Genomic DNA, 18,807 nt, shown 5'->3' with positions numbered 1-18,807 from the left:
TCGGTGTAGGTACACATAGTTTTAACTTTTTTTAAGAAATCTATTTATTATTTCGTTCATTGATTATTTTCTTTAGTTCAGATATTTCGAAGTTGAAAGTAATTATTTATTTATTTATTTATTTATTTACAGAAGAAAAAAAGATACAATTTATGTGATAAACAGTGCAGCAAAAACAATGAATAGGTAGTTTAACAGTGCACTGTGTTTCTAAAGTAATAATACTAAAGTACATACTATATTATTTACTAACATAAAAATATGATATAGAGCTATATAAATATAGATTATTATACATGTGAATATAATTGGAAAGAAAAAAAATAACATTAAGTGGTTAAAAAAAAAAAAAAGTAATAATCATAATAAAAAAAAAAAATGCGGTCATGTCAATCTGTCTCTTTAAGTTGTTCTAAAAAGAATTTTTTAAATATGTTTTTATAGTTATTTTTTTGAATTTTTTTTTTTTAATTCGATGGCAGATTATTTATTAGGAAAGGAATAATATATTCAAGCGTACGTTTTCCATAAAAATTACTATGCCTAGGTATTTTTAATGTGTGATTTGTAATATTTCTTGTTAGTTTATAGTGACTCATTTTTATTTGAATGTTTGAATTAAAATATTGTTCTATTAATAATGTATATTTTATTTTAGTGTGTATTGGCATTACTTTGCAGTAGTTAAATAATTTCAATGCGTTGTTTTTGTATTTATTTCTTATGTATATGGGTACGATTGTTTTTAAGATTCGTAATTGGAGATGATAGATTCTATCGAGATGTGATTTAAATGTAAGACCGTAGGTGCTTAGTCCATAAGATATAATAGATTCACCTAAAGATTTATAAAACATTAATAGTATTGAGAATGGAATTTTGGGTTTAATTATGGTTAATTTGGCTAAAAGGGCACGTAATTTGTCACAGACATTGTTTATATGTTCATTATTATGTGAATTATTTCTTCATGTGCAGATGACAGTTCAAATTGTACATTTTCAAGTTGTTGTTTTAAATCACAAACTGATGATGTATCTAAGGTTGAAATTTGTGGAAGACTTTTATTATATTGGCTGTCGCTCAGTGTTAAGCTCGTCACTGAACTATTCGATGTTTTACTCGAAAGATTTAATTCTGAGGCAGATAAAGATAACGCCTTCCTCCTATGTCATCTGTAGGTTTTATTATTCATATCAACAAAAATACTTAGAATAATAATTGTGTTTGCAGGCAAACGAAGAAAAACCGACTTCAATTATATCGACAAGTAATACAACGTAGGTAGACAAAAAATTGTCAAGTAAATACGCATTATCAAAGATTACTCCAAAAGTTGTAATCAGATCTCGATAAAATTTAAATATGACCACATGGACATGATAAACATCGGCTTCATAAACGGTGGAGTTATCTCCGAACATACATTAAAAAAAATATCGGTCGAATTGAGTCACCTCCTCCGTTTTTTGAAGTCGCTTAAAACAGGTGTTATACGGTGTCACAAACAGGTGTTCTCTAATCTAATCTGCAGGCTTAGCCAAGTTGACAATCTACAATCGATAACGCTTTATGAAAACTAACCAAATGTATAGGAATGACGTCATCTCAACGTTAAGTCACGTGATCATAACAAACGAATAGAAAATTCGTAGACAAGTTTACTCGTTCAAAATGTTACAACGAAATGAAATCGTTTCTACAACGACGATCACTACAACCCAGACATATGGTAGCCATGTTACAGTTTTGACAAGCGTTAGCGAAACGATGTCGAAATTTTTGAACGATAGCTAAAAGATTGCCGAGACCCAGTAGTAAACGTTAAAAAATGGCGTCTATGGCGATAATATGAAAGAGTTGTGTTAGGACCGAGCATTGTTTATTTACGATAATTTTGAACTATATTCAGCATTTAGCATTTAAAATGCATACTTTAAATATGTTGCGGTGCACTCCTAATGAAGAAGTGGGTGGCTTAGGCGCCAAAAAAGAGTCTAAAATCGTCGTTTGTGTTTTTGTAGGCGTTATGCGCTCTTAGTTTCCTAGCCACAGGATTCTACCAGTGAATAGTTGGCGTCACTCACCATCTTGCCCAACGCACAGCTAGTCGGTGCATCAGACAAGCTGTTGATGCTCTGAACCACCCAGCTGTCATGGCAAAATGGATTGTGTTTCCGAAAACACGACAAGACAGAGCATTAATAAAATAATTGTGTTTGCTCGCAAACGAAAAAAAAATCGACTTCAATTACATCGTAGTAATACAACGTAGGTAGACGAAAAAATAGTCAAGTAAATACACATTATCAAAGATTACTCCAAAAGTTGTAATCAGATCTCGATGAAATTTAAATGTGACCACATGATAAACATCGGCCTTCGATTATTATAAATAAAAATCAAAATTGAATAAAATTAAATAAAAATTGATAATTAAAAATCATCAAAATCGGTACATCCAGTAAAAAGTTATGCAGATTTTCGAGAATTTCCCTCGATTTCTCTGGGATCCCATCATCAGATCCTGGTTTCCTTATGTGTGACTGTGTGAAATGTGTGTGTGAAATGTGTGGGTAACACAAAAATAAAATCGTACATATTAAAAGAAAATTTGTCGAAATCGCTCCACCTAGTCAAAAGTTCTGAAGTAACAAACATAAAAAAAACGAAAAAAAAAACCGACTTCAATTACATCGACGAGTAACACAACGTAGATCGACGAAAAAATACTCAAGTAACTGCGCGTTATCAAAGATTACTCAAAAAGTAGTTATCAGATCTCAATGAAATTTATTTGTGACCACATGACAAACATCAGCTTTCGATTAAATTAAAAATTATTAAAATCGGTACACCCAGTAAAAAGTTATTGCGGATTTTCAAGAAGTTTCCTCGATTTCTCTGGGATCCCATTATCAGATCCTGGTTTCCTTACTAAGGATATCTTCTTTCCAACAAAAAAAGAATTATCAAAATCGGTACACCCAGTAAAAAGTTATTGCGGATTTTCAAGAATTTCCATCAATTTCTCTGGGATCCCATCATCAGATCCTGGTTTTCTTATCACGGTACTAAACTAGGGATATCCCCTTTCCACAAAAAAAGAATTATCAAAATCGGTACATCCAGTAGAAAGTTATGCGGTATAATACAACGTAGGTCGACGAAAAAAGCGTCAAGTAAAAACGCATTATTAGATATAACTCGAAAAGTAGTTATTAGATCTCAAATAAATTTAAATGGGACCAATTGGCACACACCACCTTACGATTAAAAAAAAATTGTAGAAATCGGTCCACACGGTCAAAAGTTCTGATGTAACATACATAAAAAAAAATACAGTCGAATTGAGAACCTCCTCCTTTTTTGGAAGTCGGTTAAAAATAAAAACTTAACATTATCATAATTCAATCAAAAAAGACAAAAAATAGTTTATTTATGCATGTTTTTGTGTGTCTGCGTCTGTCCGCGTCTCTCCGCGTCTGTCCGCGTCTGTCCGCGTGCGTCCGCGGCTGTACGCGTGTGTCCGCGTGTGTCCGCATGTATCGAACTTGTTGACTAGACTATTTGTACGAAATCAAACGAGTACGCGAGTGTAAAACTCGCACATCGGAGGTTTTTTTTTTTAAATAAATTAAAGTTTGAACAACACATCAGACAGTCCAATATACAATTACATAAATATAAGTAATATTTAATATGTACCTACTCACACAGTTGAAAATTTTCATTTTTCACAAAGTTGTTGTATCATTTCGCAACCACTACACGTACTTAGGCTAGTTTTTAGATTAAGGGCACTATAGAATTTAGCTCCTAAAAATATGTGTGATAGCTCATTCGATTCGGAATGACGTAACACATAAAGAATTGCGATTGTGATCAACAAAATAAGATAAAAAGGTATTTAGTTTTTCGTTGATAATTTCTAAAATAATAATATTTAAGGAATTTCGAAAAAAGATCCTGAAAAAGGAGGAAATTTCCAATAAAAAACTTTGCCTCCCGGAACTCTATCTCTGTTACAATTTTTTTTATAACGCTGAAAATAGTGCTCCGCGACGTAGTTACGACGTAGGCGCACCGTCTAAAAAGCCGGTATCTCATTAAAAAATTTTTGATGTGACAACGTCTAATAAATCAATGAACGCCGGTGGCATGCACGAAAAAGGGTGACTTATTTTAGCGTTACGCTCATTGTACGCTTGCGCCGCATCTATCTCTCTTCCACTCGATTGGCCTGTGCGTCCGAGGAAATGTTTTGTTATTTTTTTATTTTTTATTTATTTAGGAAACAAACAGTACAGTAATACAAAGAAAAAAGTCTCATAAAACTAATACATAAACCAATAAAGTTTCCAATAGTAAACAATTCTGTAATAAGCTAAAAAGCACACATTAATAAGAAATAATCGATACACACAGAAATATAAATAATTCGAACAGTAGTAAATTGAATAATTAGGTAAACATGTACGAATAGAAACATTTCATACAATTATCAATTGAATAATAAATGATTAAAAGATAATTAAAAGATAACAAATTGAGATATGTACAACATTAAAAATTAATCATACCAACTATAATACAATTATAATTAAATTAATTTATAACAAAATCAAACTATTATGACGTTGACACGTCAAACTACCGTCCATAAACGAACTTTACAGATAACTATTGAATATTGAAAAATAACCAATTTTTTTATAGTATTAAATAACAATTTAAACTTTTTAATAAATTTTAGTGTAATCTAGACACTCACGAATAAAATGTCGGCGTCGGTGAAAAAACTTTTTCGAAAAGTTAAACCACCACTACATAGTATAAAACAAAGTCGCTTCCTGCTGTCTATATGCTTAGATCTTTAAAACTACGCAACGGATTTTGACGCGGTTTTCTTATTAAATAGAGTTATTCTAGAGGAAGGTTTATATTATGTTTGATACATGCATAATATAGTAGAGGAACACTGATAGTTTTAGAGGTTTCTAATGTGATGTCGTAAATAAAAACATTTTTTGCGCATACATTGCAAATATTTATATTATATTTAGTATTAGCACTGCACCCGTGTAAAGTAAAATAATGATGGCTGTTCTTGCCGAAAAGTTCTCTATATTAATGTATGTAATGTATAGTATACATCAAATTGAAATACCTAAATAAGAGGGTGGCAAAATTTTCTTCCGTCCCGCGCGGCCGACAACCACGCTACGCCGCTGCATGATACATCGATATATTGCAAAATATAAAAATATCTCTAATGCTGTATTTAAGCCAGTTTATGAAATTAATAACATGAAATGACAGTATTTACAGTAAAATCTTATTGATATATTACTATTCGAATGCTTTATAAAATGTGATATACAATGATCAATACCAATACATATAATAGGTGGTGATAGGGACGGTGTTAATTACTAAAGACCTTCCTTGCTTCCCATCCTGTCCAAGATTCTGTAGCGATTATTAAACAAACGCCTAATTGATCACCTTAATAAGCAACCGACATCGACTTTATAGCTAGGAAAATGTGTGGGGGGGAGAAGGTACTTGGTGTTTTTTTTTAATTGGCTAATTACAACATTCAGGTTATTTCTTTTATAATAACAATAAATATTTAACACAAAATAATGTACAATAATCGGAACGGTTATCTAATACTATAAATGTGAATCTAATATTGAATTAGAACAAGACACCAAAATATTTACGTAACATTAAACGTCTATTTTCATAGCAGGTCTCGATCCCTCCACGAGCCAGACCGAGCCTGAGTCAGCTCTTTTGTATATTTCCACGATCCCTTCACCAATAGCTGAAGCATCTTGCCAGTCGCTTGTCAATCCCGCAGTTAACTCTTCTAAGGACCAATCCCCCCACGCGTGTGGGAAATCAGCTAAATTCGTATGTGTCAGTCCGGGACACAGTGTGACGACTCGAACACCCGATTTTTCGAAATTTTTCTCATGCCCGACAGATTTCGAGAAGCTAATCACCGCAGCCTTGGATGCGTGGTAATATGGTGAAAACTCAGTTATTCTGTAGCCGAATATCGAGGACACGTTGATGATGGTACCACCTTTACCACCATTAGCTAAACTCATGTTTTTGTAAAACTTTACCGTCCATTCCATGACGGCGATTGAATTAATGTTCATAGTTCTTTTGATGTTCTTCTCATCGAGAACACCAGCATTGTTGACGAGGATGTCGACGTATTTATGGTTCTTTATGATCGCCTCGTAGATATTTTCCAAATCGTCTAAAACGTTACATTTGTAGAAAACTACTCTGCCGTCCCCATACTTCTGATTCAAGTTTGCACACTCTTCGTTTCCCTTGACTTCGTCCATATCAAGAATGATCGCCAATTTTACTCCATGTTCCAGGAAACTGGTGACCATAGCCAGCCCAAGGCCATTGGCAGAACCAGTCACTGCTACAATTTTTCCTTGAACCTCACGACCCATGTTCGTTTTGATGAACTAGCGTAAAACATGAAATTATTACATTAGATTGACAGTATTTATATTAGATTATGAAGTAGGTATTGACCTTTGATAAGTACGTGAAAGAGATGAAATTAGGGTACCTTCGAGAGCAGTGATAAGAACCATATTATGTTTATTTGTTATATCTTATTTTAAGTTGACGGCAAAGTTTCTATAAGTCAAGAATAAAAGTATTTGAGCCTAGGAATATAAGCTTGCTGATAAATATTTACTGGAATACTTTGATATGCAAACCAAAACTATAACATTAAATATCATATAATATCTATAACACGAATTTATCTATATTCTATTTTTTTGGAATAGTCTTAAATAGTAAACAAATATGGCGTACTTCCGACCACAGACAATAGAGTAATATTGTAAGTATAGTAAAGTGACATAAAGAGCAAATGAATGAACAATATTAATAAGCCATAGACGAAAGTAAAATTCATTTTATGTTCAAATATTTAACGCTAACATATTGCTAAAATTGTTTCAAAACCTAATAATATATTGAATATTTTTTCTAAGAATTAGTAGAGGTACAGAATTACGAAAAAAAAATATATTAATCGAGCATCGAGCATAAAAGGCCACAAATTTATATTTCGTTTATGTAAAATAGTCGGTAAAAAAGACGTCAAAAATAAAATTTACAACAAAATAGGGCCGCCTGTGTCTAGAAAAAAAAGTTGACCCTATTAGTATTATTGTCACATTATTTGTATTCACTATAAATTTTAGTTAATTATAGATTGATAACACTGTTGCTCACGTAGCTCTCATTGGGTAACCCTAAGTCTCATACTAAAGTCCCACAAAATTTTCCTGTGAACTACAATAAACTTTTATGCCAATGCTATGTGCTTTTATATTATATGAGATAGCGTTAAAAAAGAGATGGATACGATTCCATACATTCTTGGGCCAAAATGTAATGAAATGAAAATGGTATCAATTAATGCATTTAGGCTTATTGATTCCTTGCTGAAAATTATCTATATTTTGGCTATCTGAGAGTGGAGTTATTAGACTTTTTGTAAAAGTGAGGTTATGTTACAATGTCTATACAAAATCCCGATCACTAAGTTCTTGTAGCATTAATGTTTGTTAAATTTAGTGAAGACTGTTTGAAAACTCTTTACCAATATTGATATACACTTGAAACCCTAAATAAATATCAGGAATAGACTCAGAATACATCGGAAAACAGTAAACATGAGTGACGTACACAGTATTACTGTAAAAATATGATTTATTTTAAATCGATACGAAATCGATAATCATTTTAGTTTATCAGATATTAATTGATATTTTCGATATTAATGTAACTTTATTTAAATGTTCTATATTGTTTACAGCTTAAATTGTGCAACTAAATATCTTGAGTTAATTAACTAGTGCAAACATTTTCTTTTTGAATTCTGTAATCGATTATAGTTGAATCGATACCCAAATAATTTGATGAAAACTATCTTTTTCAATTTTCTCCGCTTCTAGATTCAGAATTGAGCTGATATTTTATATTTTAAAATAAAAAAATATGATCAATTTTTTAAACAATATCTCTACTCATTACATTTTGGCCCAAAAGTCCCCATCTCCTTTTCAGAGTGAAATTGATATTCAGAAAGATTCATAATATAAAATAAAACCCTTACAATCTGGGGGCACGGTAGTGCCCCCGCCAAGACGAACCAAAAAAAAAAAAAAAAACGAAAAGCACTACCTATCTTTTCTCGAAGTGCTTCGTCGTTTTTTTTAACCGACTTCGAAAAAAGGAGGAGGTTCTCAATTCGACTGTACTTTTTTTTTTTTTTTTTTTATGTATGTTACATCAGAACTTTTGACCGGGTAGACCGATTTCGACAAATTTTGTTTTAATCGAAAGGTGGTGTGTGCCGATTGGTCCCATTTAAATTTATTTGAGATCTAACAACTACTTTTCGAGTTATATCTAATAATGCGTTTTTACTTGACGCTTTTTGCGTCGACCTACGTTGTATTATACCGCATAACTTTCTACTGGATGTACCGATTTTGATAATTATTTTTTTGTTGGAAAGAAGACATCCCTAGTTTAGTACTATGATAAGGAAACTAGGATCTGATGATGGAATCCCAGAGAAATTGATGGAAATTCTTGAAAATCCGCAATAACTTTTTACTGGGTGTACCGATTTTAATAATTTTTAATTTAATCAAAAGCTGATGTTTGTCATGTGGTCACATATAAATTTTATTGAGATCTGATAACTACTTTTTGAGTAATCCTTGATAACGCGTAGTTACTTGACTATTTGTTCGTCGATATACGTTGTATTACTCGTCGATGTAATTGAAGTCGGTTTTTTTTTTCGTTTGCGAGCAAACACAATTATGAACCCTCATAACTTGGGTTTGGATTATACCAGATAAACAAAATTCTTGGGATATGATGTCAATAGTAGACTTATTAACTATATAAAGTTTCAATTGCATAGCTCTTATACTTTAGATTTTATTGATATCTAAAAAATCCCGATTTCGTCACTCACTGATGATCATCAAAATTCTTAGAGTACTTACTGAAGTCCCAGAAAGCTGAAATTTGGTATGTAAGCTAGATTAGTATATAAACAATAAACAAATTCTAAAACTTGAAACTTTTACCCCCCAACCCCAAAACTAGGGGATGGAAGTTTGTATGAGACTTCCGCAAATTTTGATGCTAGAGGTCTGAAAATTGATATAGGGACTCCTTGTTGCTCCTTGTTATAAATAATAATAATAAAATACATAAAAAAACAAAAATCGGTTATTAAATAAATATTGACTTTAGTAGTATTAAAGCACAACAGGCAGCTATAGTCGAATATAATCGCCTAAAAGCCAAATATCGCCTTGATCTATCGCTTATTATAAACAGTAAACCAACAAAGAAAAAAGGCAAAGATAGAGAGTGATCTATGAAAAAAGGCACCTCTGATTTGTAAGAAATACACCCCAAAACAAAGAAAGAAAAAATGAACAAAATACCAAAATATTGTCATAAGCAACTTACAAAAAGAAGTGAAACCCCAACAAAAACAAGCCACATATTTTGACTAAAGTGTAGAGTTTGTGAAGTTAGGGCTTGTAGAGTTAGGGCGTGTAGAGTTAGAAGCTTGGCTCTACATGAGATCTGATAACTTTTTGACAGTGCGAGCCATATGATCTCGTCTTGGCAACATTTTACATGAAAATGTTTTTTTTTTGGGGTAAACACTTTACTATAAAAGATTGACATTTATAATATTTTGTCAGCATTTTTTACGCTCAACATAATTAAAAAAAAAACAATATCTAAAACATAATAACAAATCACCTTACGGTAAAATTGTTTCATAAATTACTATTAAATTATGATTCGTGAAAATTTAAAATATAAGTAAACAACACGGCCCATTTTATCGCTCATGCCGTTCATTCTCTTATACTCATTCACCTCTAAAAATATTATGACCACATCCCTATTTGCGTCACAAAAAAAGATATTAAAATGTCATTTTCGAAAATATTAATTATCTGCGCTCGAAATCCGTATTTTAATAATTTTTATGTGTTTAAAATCATAAATTGATATTTGTTTTTAGTGAAATAAATAGTAAATGGAGTTTTACAAGTGTCCGTTAGCTAATATGTTGTGAAAGTGAGTGATAAATGCGGAAAAAACGTGAAATACGATTGACAGGGGTTTGTTTACCAAATAGGACTCTTCCAAAAAAACGGAATATAAAATGCAATATTTTAGTGAATTGTACGGAACGTTTTCAACTGCAGCTTGCAATTGTCAATGTCACTCTTAATCATGGTTTTGTTTTCTTATCCTGCGATAGCATTGCAGTAAACAGTACTGATAAACTGTAAATCCCTTTATCACGGCTTAACTCGCTACAAACAGAACTTGATAACCAAATCCCCTACTTAAAATTTGAACAATTATAATCTTTCTGTACCTACTACTTATTCCCACTTTATTTTGATTTTGACCCTCTCAAAAGAAAAAACAGAAATTAACAGCTTACATTTAAGTTTTCATATTTGTACGTACAAAACGAAAACATTAATAAATAAATAAATAAATAAATAAAAATTAAGTTTACGTTGCTGCACGAGTTAAAGTTTTTTGTCGGTATTCTACAAAAAAAAAATGTTAAAATAATAAAGGAAATAAAATTAAATGTTCATACTAGCTTTAACATTGCATTTTGACACACGTTGTAGGTACATATATATATATATATATATATATATATATATTAATTGCGTTTGCTGCTCAGCCTGTAACATCCATTCCCCCTCCGGACCGCGGAAGCGCTTGGACGTGTTCACTGTGTTGAGTTCTGTGAGAAATTTAAATTTAAAATCTTAAATTAAAATACTAAATTAACCATTGGAGTTTCGTGGTTTTGAACCCGTGCCGAGTGTTGGAAGGTCTGTGAAGTGATCACTGCTGTGTGCCATTACACCACACGTATGAGCGCCGGCGAATCGAAATTCTACACCGCATTCGGCAAATGACGTAGTGACACTGCGAAGCTTGTGACTTGCTACGATACTTACTAAAAATCAACAACAATCAATCAACTTGTGAGATTTCTATTGTTGCTTTGCGATAGTGAGCTTTATTTCCTTAGAAGCTATGCCCAATATCCAACGCTCACCCCTTCGTAACACTTCTGTGATGTCATGCTCCCGGTCGGAGTCTGATCTCTCGAAGTCTCCGATGACGAGTACGGGGTCTGTTGCCAAGGGTGACACCAATATAACAACGCGCTCCAAGCGCCAGCGAATGGAGACCTCTTCGCCAAATTCTTCTGCTCATTCTGGTTCCGAAAGTAGTGACTTAAGAGCGGATGTCCTGAAAATGCTTTCTGAATGGAAAGAGGATCAAGAACGAAACCTACGTGAATGGAAGTCCACTCTAAATGACACCCTAAACAAATTATTTTCTGAAATATCTAATGTAAAAATAGAATTCCAGGAAATAAAGAAGTCAAACTCGGAGATAGAAAAGGGAATAGAATTTATTAATAAAATCCAGGAGGAGACCAATTGCAGAGTAAAGGAAATTGAAAGTAACCAAAAGAATAATAAAAATGCTATAAAAAACTTAGAATCGCACATCCAGGATATACAGTTTCGTACAAGAGACGCAAGTCTGGAGATTCGCAATATCCCGATTTCTGAGGGCGAGGGGTTTGACAATTTGCTCTCCACTCTTTCTGTCATCGGCAAAATTGTGGATATTGATATAAATAGGAGTGATGTCCGCGACTTGTATCGGCTGCCGGGTAGACCAGGAGTATCAAGACCTGTTGTTGTTGAATTTACGCGTGTTCACGCTAGAAATGATTTGTTGACTAAACTGCGAAACTTCAACAAAGAAAGGCCAGTTCCTGAGAAGCTCAATACTCAAACTATCGGTTTGCCAGGAACAAAGACTCCACTTTATATCGACGAACATTTAGGCCCATTTCAAAGAAAACTTATGTTTGAAACTCGCCAATTTGCTAAGAAACATAGCTACTCTTGTTGGCATTCCAATGGAAGAATATTGTTGCGTAAGGATTCGACTGGTAAACCGATTTTAATCCAATCAGAAAAATGTTTGTCTGAGCTGGCAAAGAAATCATGACTCTTTTGCCTTTTCATCAACCTATATTGCCAATTAATTGTATATTATTATTTATATCTATTGTTTTGCTTTTGTCTTGCTAGTGATAAAATTACTTTGATCAGTTTTTTCATGTTAACTTTTTGTTTAGTTTATAATGTGTTTACGTTTGAATTTGTATTCGCTCTTACACTTATTTTAACTTGTATACTCACATTCACTGAAATTATACACCACTTGTACTCAATTTATACAAAGTGTACTCATGGAAATAATGAAACTACTAACAATTATCTCAGTCTGTTTTCGTGCCCTGTGTATGTGCTTTGTGTTGGTTGCGTTTGTGTAGCTTTGTTTTTGAAATTGGGAAATTCTCGGTGTGCTGTATCGCATGCCTTATTGTGTTACTACAGTTTCGGACTCAGTAAATAAAATTCGATAAAACTAATGCAATTATAAATGATATCGATAAACTTGAAGTTGCACAATCTTCTCTTTGTAAAATTGAGGACTGTCAAAGAATTATGAACTACCCGAATAAGTGTCTAAAAATTATTCATCAAAACATTCGTAGTATAAATCGTAATTTTTCTGATTTTCAAACCTTATTGTTTAGATCCATGACTGATTGGGATTTAATAATACTAACGGAATGTTGGCTGCATAATAATCGTAACTTACCATCTCTTGAGGGATACAACAGTGTTCTAACTGAGAAAAACTTCACACAGAACGAAGGAGTTGTGGTATTTTTCAAAAAACATTTGAAATTATTTGTATCCGAGCCTGACCTTTGTGATGCCAACTGTTTAATGATTAACCTTGAGGATAATATAACAATAATTGCAGTATACAGACCACCTGGTTACAAAGATGTTCCACGGTTTTTGGTATCCCTTGACAAACTTCTTTCTGAGACTAGTAGTACTCATAAAGTTCTGATAGGTGACATCAATATTGATATATTGGATAACAATAAGGATGTTAATTCTTCATCGTATTTGAATATGCTGGCTTCTCACAGTTTATTGTCGGCCCACACATTTCCAACTCATGGCAAGACTTGTCTTGACCATGTAATATTAAAATGCTCATATCGCGCCTTTTGTTATGTTGCTGAAACCTCAGTTACGGATCACGACACTTTAATCCTGAAACTTGAATTTAGCACAATGACTGACAAATGCTTTTCACTGAAAAAGATTGATTACCCGTCTTTGGATGATGCTATGAAGAACTTGAATCTAAATATTCTATATGGAATGACTGATCCTAATGAGGCAACAGCATTTCTTCTGACTGTGCTTGACACTGTAATTAAAGCAAATACAAAAACTATCACCATCCCAAATCGTAAGAGGATCAAGAGGCCTTGGATGACTCCAGGTCTACTAAGATGTGTAAAGCATCGTGACAAACTACATCAAAAATCAAGAAAAAATCCTAGTAATGAAATATTAATGATAACTTACAAGAGGTACAGAAATTTTTGCAATTCACTTTTAAAAAATATTAAAAATACTTATGAGAGCAACCGCCTACTTAAAGCTGCTAAGACTAATACAAAAGTTCTCTGGGACACTATGAAACAACTAACCTACTCTAATAATACAACTAGTTCTGCACATGAATTGGTCTCTCCAGTGGACCCGTTACTCTCAGTCAATAACATTAATAAATTTTTCGTTTCTATCGGGAAGGATATTGCCGAAAAAGCCTATTCCAATAGCTCTTATAAAAAAGCACCAATCAATTCTACACTGTCCTCATTCGTCTTGCTACCTACTGATGAATTTGAAGTTCAATCTCTTATCTTACAACTGAAGAAGAGCGGTGCTGCGGGCAGAGATGGCATTTCTGGAGCCTTTCTTAAACGTTATCATGAAATCTTAGTCCCCCCGCTTACACATATATTTAATCTGATCTTTTCTACTGGGATCTTTCCGGATTTATTCAAGCTAGCTGAAGTAATTCCAGTTTATAAGGGTGGTAGCAGGGATTGTGTTGGTAACTATCGACCCATTTCTAAAATATCCACGCTATCCAAAATTATTGAGAAATTGATAAACAAACGCCTTATCGATTATCTAGAAAGTAATAATCTACTCTCCAGCTCACAGTTTGGATTCAGACCGGGTTTATCAACGAGCGACGCGGTTCATCAATTAACTGATCATATTGTTAAAAAAATAGATAAGAAAAATAAAATATTAGCTGTATTTTTGGACATTGCAAAGGCTTTTGACGCGGTCGCTGGTCCTATTCTGCTGGATAAATTGGAAGCTCTGGGTGTTCGTGGTGTGCAGCTCAAACTATTTGAAAGTTACGTGAGTGACAGAAAGCAAAGAGTAAAGGTGGACAACACTGTTAGTGACGACCTGCCGATAAGCTATGGTGTGCCACAGGGTAGTGTTTTGGGTCCAACACTGTTTCTGATATTTATCAATGATCTTTGTGACCTCCAGTTACAAAATGGTAAAATTATTACATTTGCAGATGATACTGCGCTTGTGTTTCATGGTGATAAATGGAAAGATACTCTCGATATTGCGCAAAAAGGATTCGACGTTGTTAACGCCTGGCTCAGAATGAATGCCCTAACTATCAATGTCAATAAAACTAAATGTATACCATTCTTCATAAAAACTCCTGCCCCTAGTATTAGCCTTGGCTTAACTGCTCATGTATGCTCTGACAATGAATCTTGTAGCTGTCAAAGGATCTCTGTTGCCAACAGCACTAAGTATCTAGGTGTAGTTGTTGATAGTTCGCTAAATTTTAATTACCATTTAGACCTGCTACAATCGCGAACTCGGAAACTTATCTTCACCTTTAAGAATCTCCGTAATATTGCTGAAAAATCGACCATTAAAATGGTGTATCAGTCCCTCTGCCAATCCGTTTTAAGCTATTGTATTACAGTCTGGGGAGGTGCTTGTAAAACTAATCTTATAAAACTGGAGAGGGCTCAGCGTGCGTTATTGAAAGTTAGTTATTCTAAGCCATTTTTTTACCCTACCAAAGATATTTATCTTTTATCTGACGTCCTCAGTGTTCGCCAACTATATATACTAAACACAGTGCTCAAACAACATTCTATGACTCGCTATGATCCTTTTTTAAATAACAACAAACGATGCAAATATAAAGTCTGCACCTCAGATACCCGTTGGTCCACCGCTTTCTCAAGGAGGTTTTTTGGTTTTATGGGCTGTCATCTATATAACAAGATAAACAGGTTGATCAACATATATCCGCTTACTAAATATGAATGTAAAAAAGCTATAGTAAAATGGCTTAAAGATCTAGACTACAATGAGACTGAGAAGTTGTTACTGGTCCTCAGCTAATACTAAGCACTCTAACACGCGTATACACATATTATGTTCTTTGCCACACATACATGTACATATACTAAGACCTACATACATTAACACATTTACTACATACACTTACACATTCATGCATTAAAAAATACATACACTAACCCATACATACACCATGACACTAAAGTGTGAGTATATTTAATAATTTTATTGATCAAATTCGGTCCGGATGTGGAGGGACTGGCAATCTGTAATACAGGTCTCCTAGTACAGTCGCCAGTCTCTCACACAGATTGTGTTTCGTTATGTTGAAATTTGTATTTTGTTTTGTGTGAGAGAAAATAAAATAAATATTTATTATTATTATTATTATCCCATTGCGTAGACGATAAAAAAACTGACTTCAATTACATTGACAAGTTACACAATGCAGGTTACACGAGAAAATAGTCAAGTAAATAGGCGTTATCAAAAATTACACAAAAATTGGTCACATAATTATATCTCATCAAATGTAAATGGGATCACGTGACAAGCATCAGGTTTTTATGATATGAAGGCTTATCGCGAGATTTAAGTACTCGTATTAAGTCAATCTTTCTCGCGTCTTCGGTGCGCCACAGCCAGCCCTGCGGCCACTAACCTGCCCAGCGTGGTGACTATGGCCGACACATATGAGCTCACGCCATTTTTGGCGCGAACTTGTAGAGGCTTATGTCCAGCAGCGATAGGCTGAAGTGATGATGATGATTAAGTCAATTTGATCATTTCATTTAATTTCCTTGTTTATCTACATAGGTAAATACTGTTCGTACATGTGCTATATTGTACTATACGTTCCTGTCGTTTAGCGCTTTAGTTAGCTAGTTTATTCATCATCATCATCATCATTACAGCCTATACAGTCCACTGCTGGGCATAGGCCTCCACAAGTTTACGCCAAAAAAGGCGGGTTGGTGACCGCAGGGCTGGCTTTGTCGCACCGAAGACGCTGCTGCCCGTCTTCGGCCTGTGTATTTCAAAGCCAGCAGTTGGATGGCTATCCCGCCACCGTCCGGCTTTTTAAGTTCCAAGGTGGTAGCGGAACCGTGTTATCCCTTAGTCGCCTCTTACGACACCCACGGGAAGAGAGGGGGTGGCTATATTCTTTAGTACCGTAGCCACACAGTACAGCTAGTTTATTATAGACTTACAATTACTTGCCAGCTTTAAATGGCTAACTTGCATGTTATATTTAAAGAATGTACAATGAAAGGTTTATTTTTATTTGATCAAAGATAGGATAGAGCTTGTCCGAGCGGGGCCGCCACCTCGTGGCGCAGTGCTAGTGTAAACGCAAATCCTCAGGAATCTGATATTACGGTAAGCTTGTTTGTTTAAAAATATATAAAATTATCAAACATAAAATAATTAAAAGGATTTCATAAAAAATGGCGTCACTAGGTCGGCAAACAAGCGTACGGCTCACCTGATGGTAAGCGATTACTGTAGCTTATAGACACCTGCAACACCAGAAGCATCGCAAGCGCGTTGCCGACCCAATCCCCAATCCCCCAGGAGCTCTGGTCACCTTACTCACCAACAGGAACGGAATACTGCTTGAAAACAGTATTATTTTGCTGTGATCTTCTGTAGGTCGAGGTACTACCCCAGTCGGGCTGCTCCATATTTTGAGCAGGAAATTCCTGCTGTGCCCTACCTCAGTTAAAATCACTCATTGTCACTATATTTTATCCAAAAATTAAGTCCTGTTTGCGTCTGCTAAGAAAGCGCTGACCGAAAAGGTGCATGCTCCTGATCAGATGGAGCTCGGCACACGTGGTGGCCTTGGAGGCGCTGCCCATGCGCTGTTTCCGATGCATGGGGCCGGGCCACACGCGTCCTCGGTGCCCAGCTGCGGCAGACAGCGCGGAGGTGCTGCCGTTGCGGTAGTTGCACTCTAAAACAAATGGGCAATATCTTGCGCGAAACATAGCGTCTCTAAATCCACACTTTATCATTCATATAATCCTACAGCAAACAATAAGATTTAGATATTAATATCTTCTACAATATACTACAATTGTTTTAATTTTTTTTTTTAATTTTAATATCCAAATAACACTGTGATTATATGTAAAGCGGGATATTACACAGCACCTGGGCACGGCGCTTGCGTCAGTGATGAATGTCGTGAACTCAGAACAACTACATACCTACATGGTAAATACTTTTACGTGTAAATCATAATCCAAATAGAATTATTTTGCTTGCTTGCTTCCTTGCTTTAGCCTGTAATATCCTGCCTGTAGTAGCCTGTAGTAGCCTGTTTCTCCATGTAGGAGAAGGATCAAAGCTTAATCCACTACGTTGTTCCAATGCGGGTTGGCGGATATAGAATAATAGAATTATTTACATTAATTATATTATTTCAATTCTGCCTGTTACAGCCCACTGCTGGGCATAGGCCTCTTTCCCCAGTAGCAGAATTTTGAAGTGAAACTTATTTAGGCGCATTAGGGGTAAAATTTATTATTTGAGGGGTAAAAACAGACAGCCCACTGCTGGCAACGCGTCACGCGTCAGTACCTACTTGGATGGGTGACCACCTGGTATATAGCGAGTTGAATACACCGGTTCTCGTCCGATCACCGAAGTTAAGCAACGTCGGGCGCAGTCAGTACTTGGATGGGTGACCGCCTGAGAACACTGCGTGACGTTGGATTTTTTTCAATTAGTTTTTTATATATGATATTGCCTACTTTGTCAATTAGTTTGCCAAAGAAGTTTCACTTCTGGCATGTACTTTATACGCACGTAATTTTTTTTTAAGGAGAAATTTAAGAAATTAATATTATTTAATGACAGATAAGTTACCTATAGTTAAAAATGATATTGAATACTATAATAGAGAGAGAGAAGACTTTTTTCTTTATTGGAACGAAGTTCCTTACGGCAGGCTTGACATTTGGCTGGGCGAGCCAACTGAAAAAAATGTGATACTAAAACCGTAAGAAAAATATAAGGTAAGAAAAATATAGGAAGTGACGTAATATCAGTCACACGTCTGTATCATATGACGTTTGTAAAACTAAAATATTACTAGTAAACTATTTTTTAAATTATTTATGTAATTTTATACTGTCGACAAATATAAATAAAGACATGTTTGTTTTATTTCACTTAATAGTTTAAATAATAATAATAATTATTATTATTGTTGTGTTTGATTTATTTTATTTTACGGTATTTGTTATTTTCTAAAATACTAAATTTCCTAAATACTTTTATATAAAAAAAAAAAAATCAAGAACAAAAAAATATATATAAAATTCAACATTTTTTTTTT

At 34.2% G+C, this 18,807-nt stretch overlaps 2 protein-coding genes and 1 pseudogene across 2 annotated transcripts; 2 read left to right on the top strand and 1 right to left on the bottom strand.

The window, feature by feature from the left end:
- Positions 1-5,735: 5,735 nt before the first annotated feature.
- Positions 5,736-6,488, bottom strand: LOC123668159 (15-hydroxyprostaglandin dehydrogenase [NAD(+)]-like). Its single transcript, XM_045601951.1, has one exon. It carries the CDS (start codon positions 6,486-6,488, stop codon positions 5,736-5,738), a length of 753 nt encoding a protein of 250 aa, XP_045457907.1.
- Positions 6,489-12,773: 6,285 nt separating this feature from the next.
- Positions 12,774-17,411, top strand: LOC123668158. Its single transcript, XM_045601949.1, has 2 exons — positions 12,774-14,896; positions 17,282-17,411. The coding sequence occupies exons 1-2, from the start codon at positions 12,774-12,776 to the stop codon at positions 17,409-17,411; spliced, it is 2,253 nt and encodes a 750-aa protein (XP_045457905.1).
- Positions 17,412-18,064: 653 nt separating this feature from the next.
- Positions 18,065-18,183, top strand: LOC123668329 (annotated as a pseudogene).
- The last annotated feature ends 624 nt before the right edge of the window (positions 18,184-18,807 follow it).

The sequence above is a fragment of the Melitaea cinxia genome, chromosome 30, assembly GCF_905220565.1.
Source record: "Melitaea cinxia chromosome 30, ilMelCinx1.1, whole genome shotgun sequence".
Classification (NCBI taxonomy): Eukaryota; Metazoa; Arthropoda; class Insecta; order Lepidoptera; family Nymphalidae; genus Melitaea; species Melitaea cinxia.
This window is presented reverse-complemented; position numbering and strand designations above follow the sequence as displayed.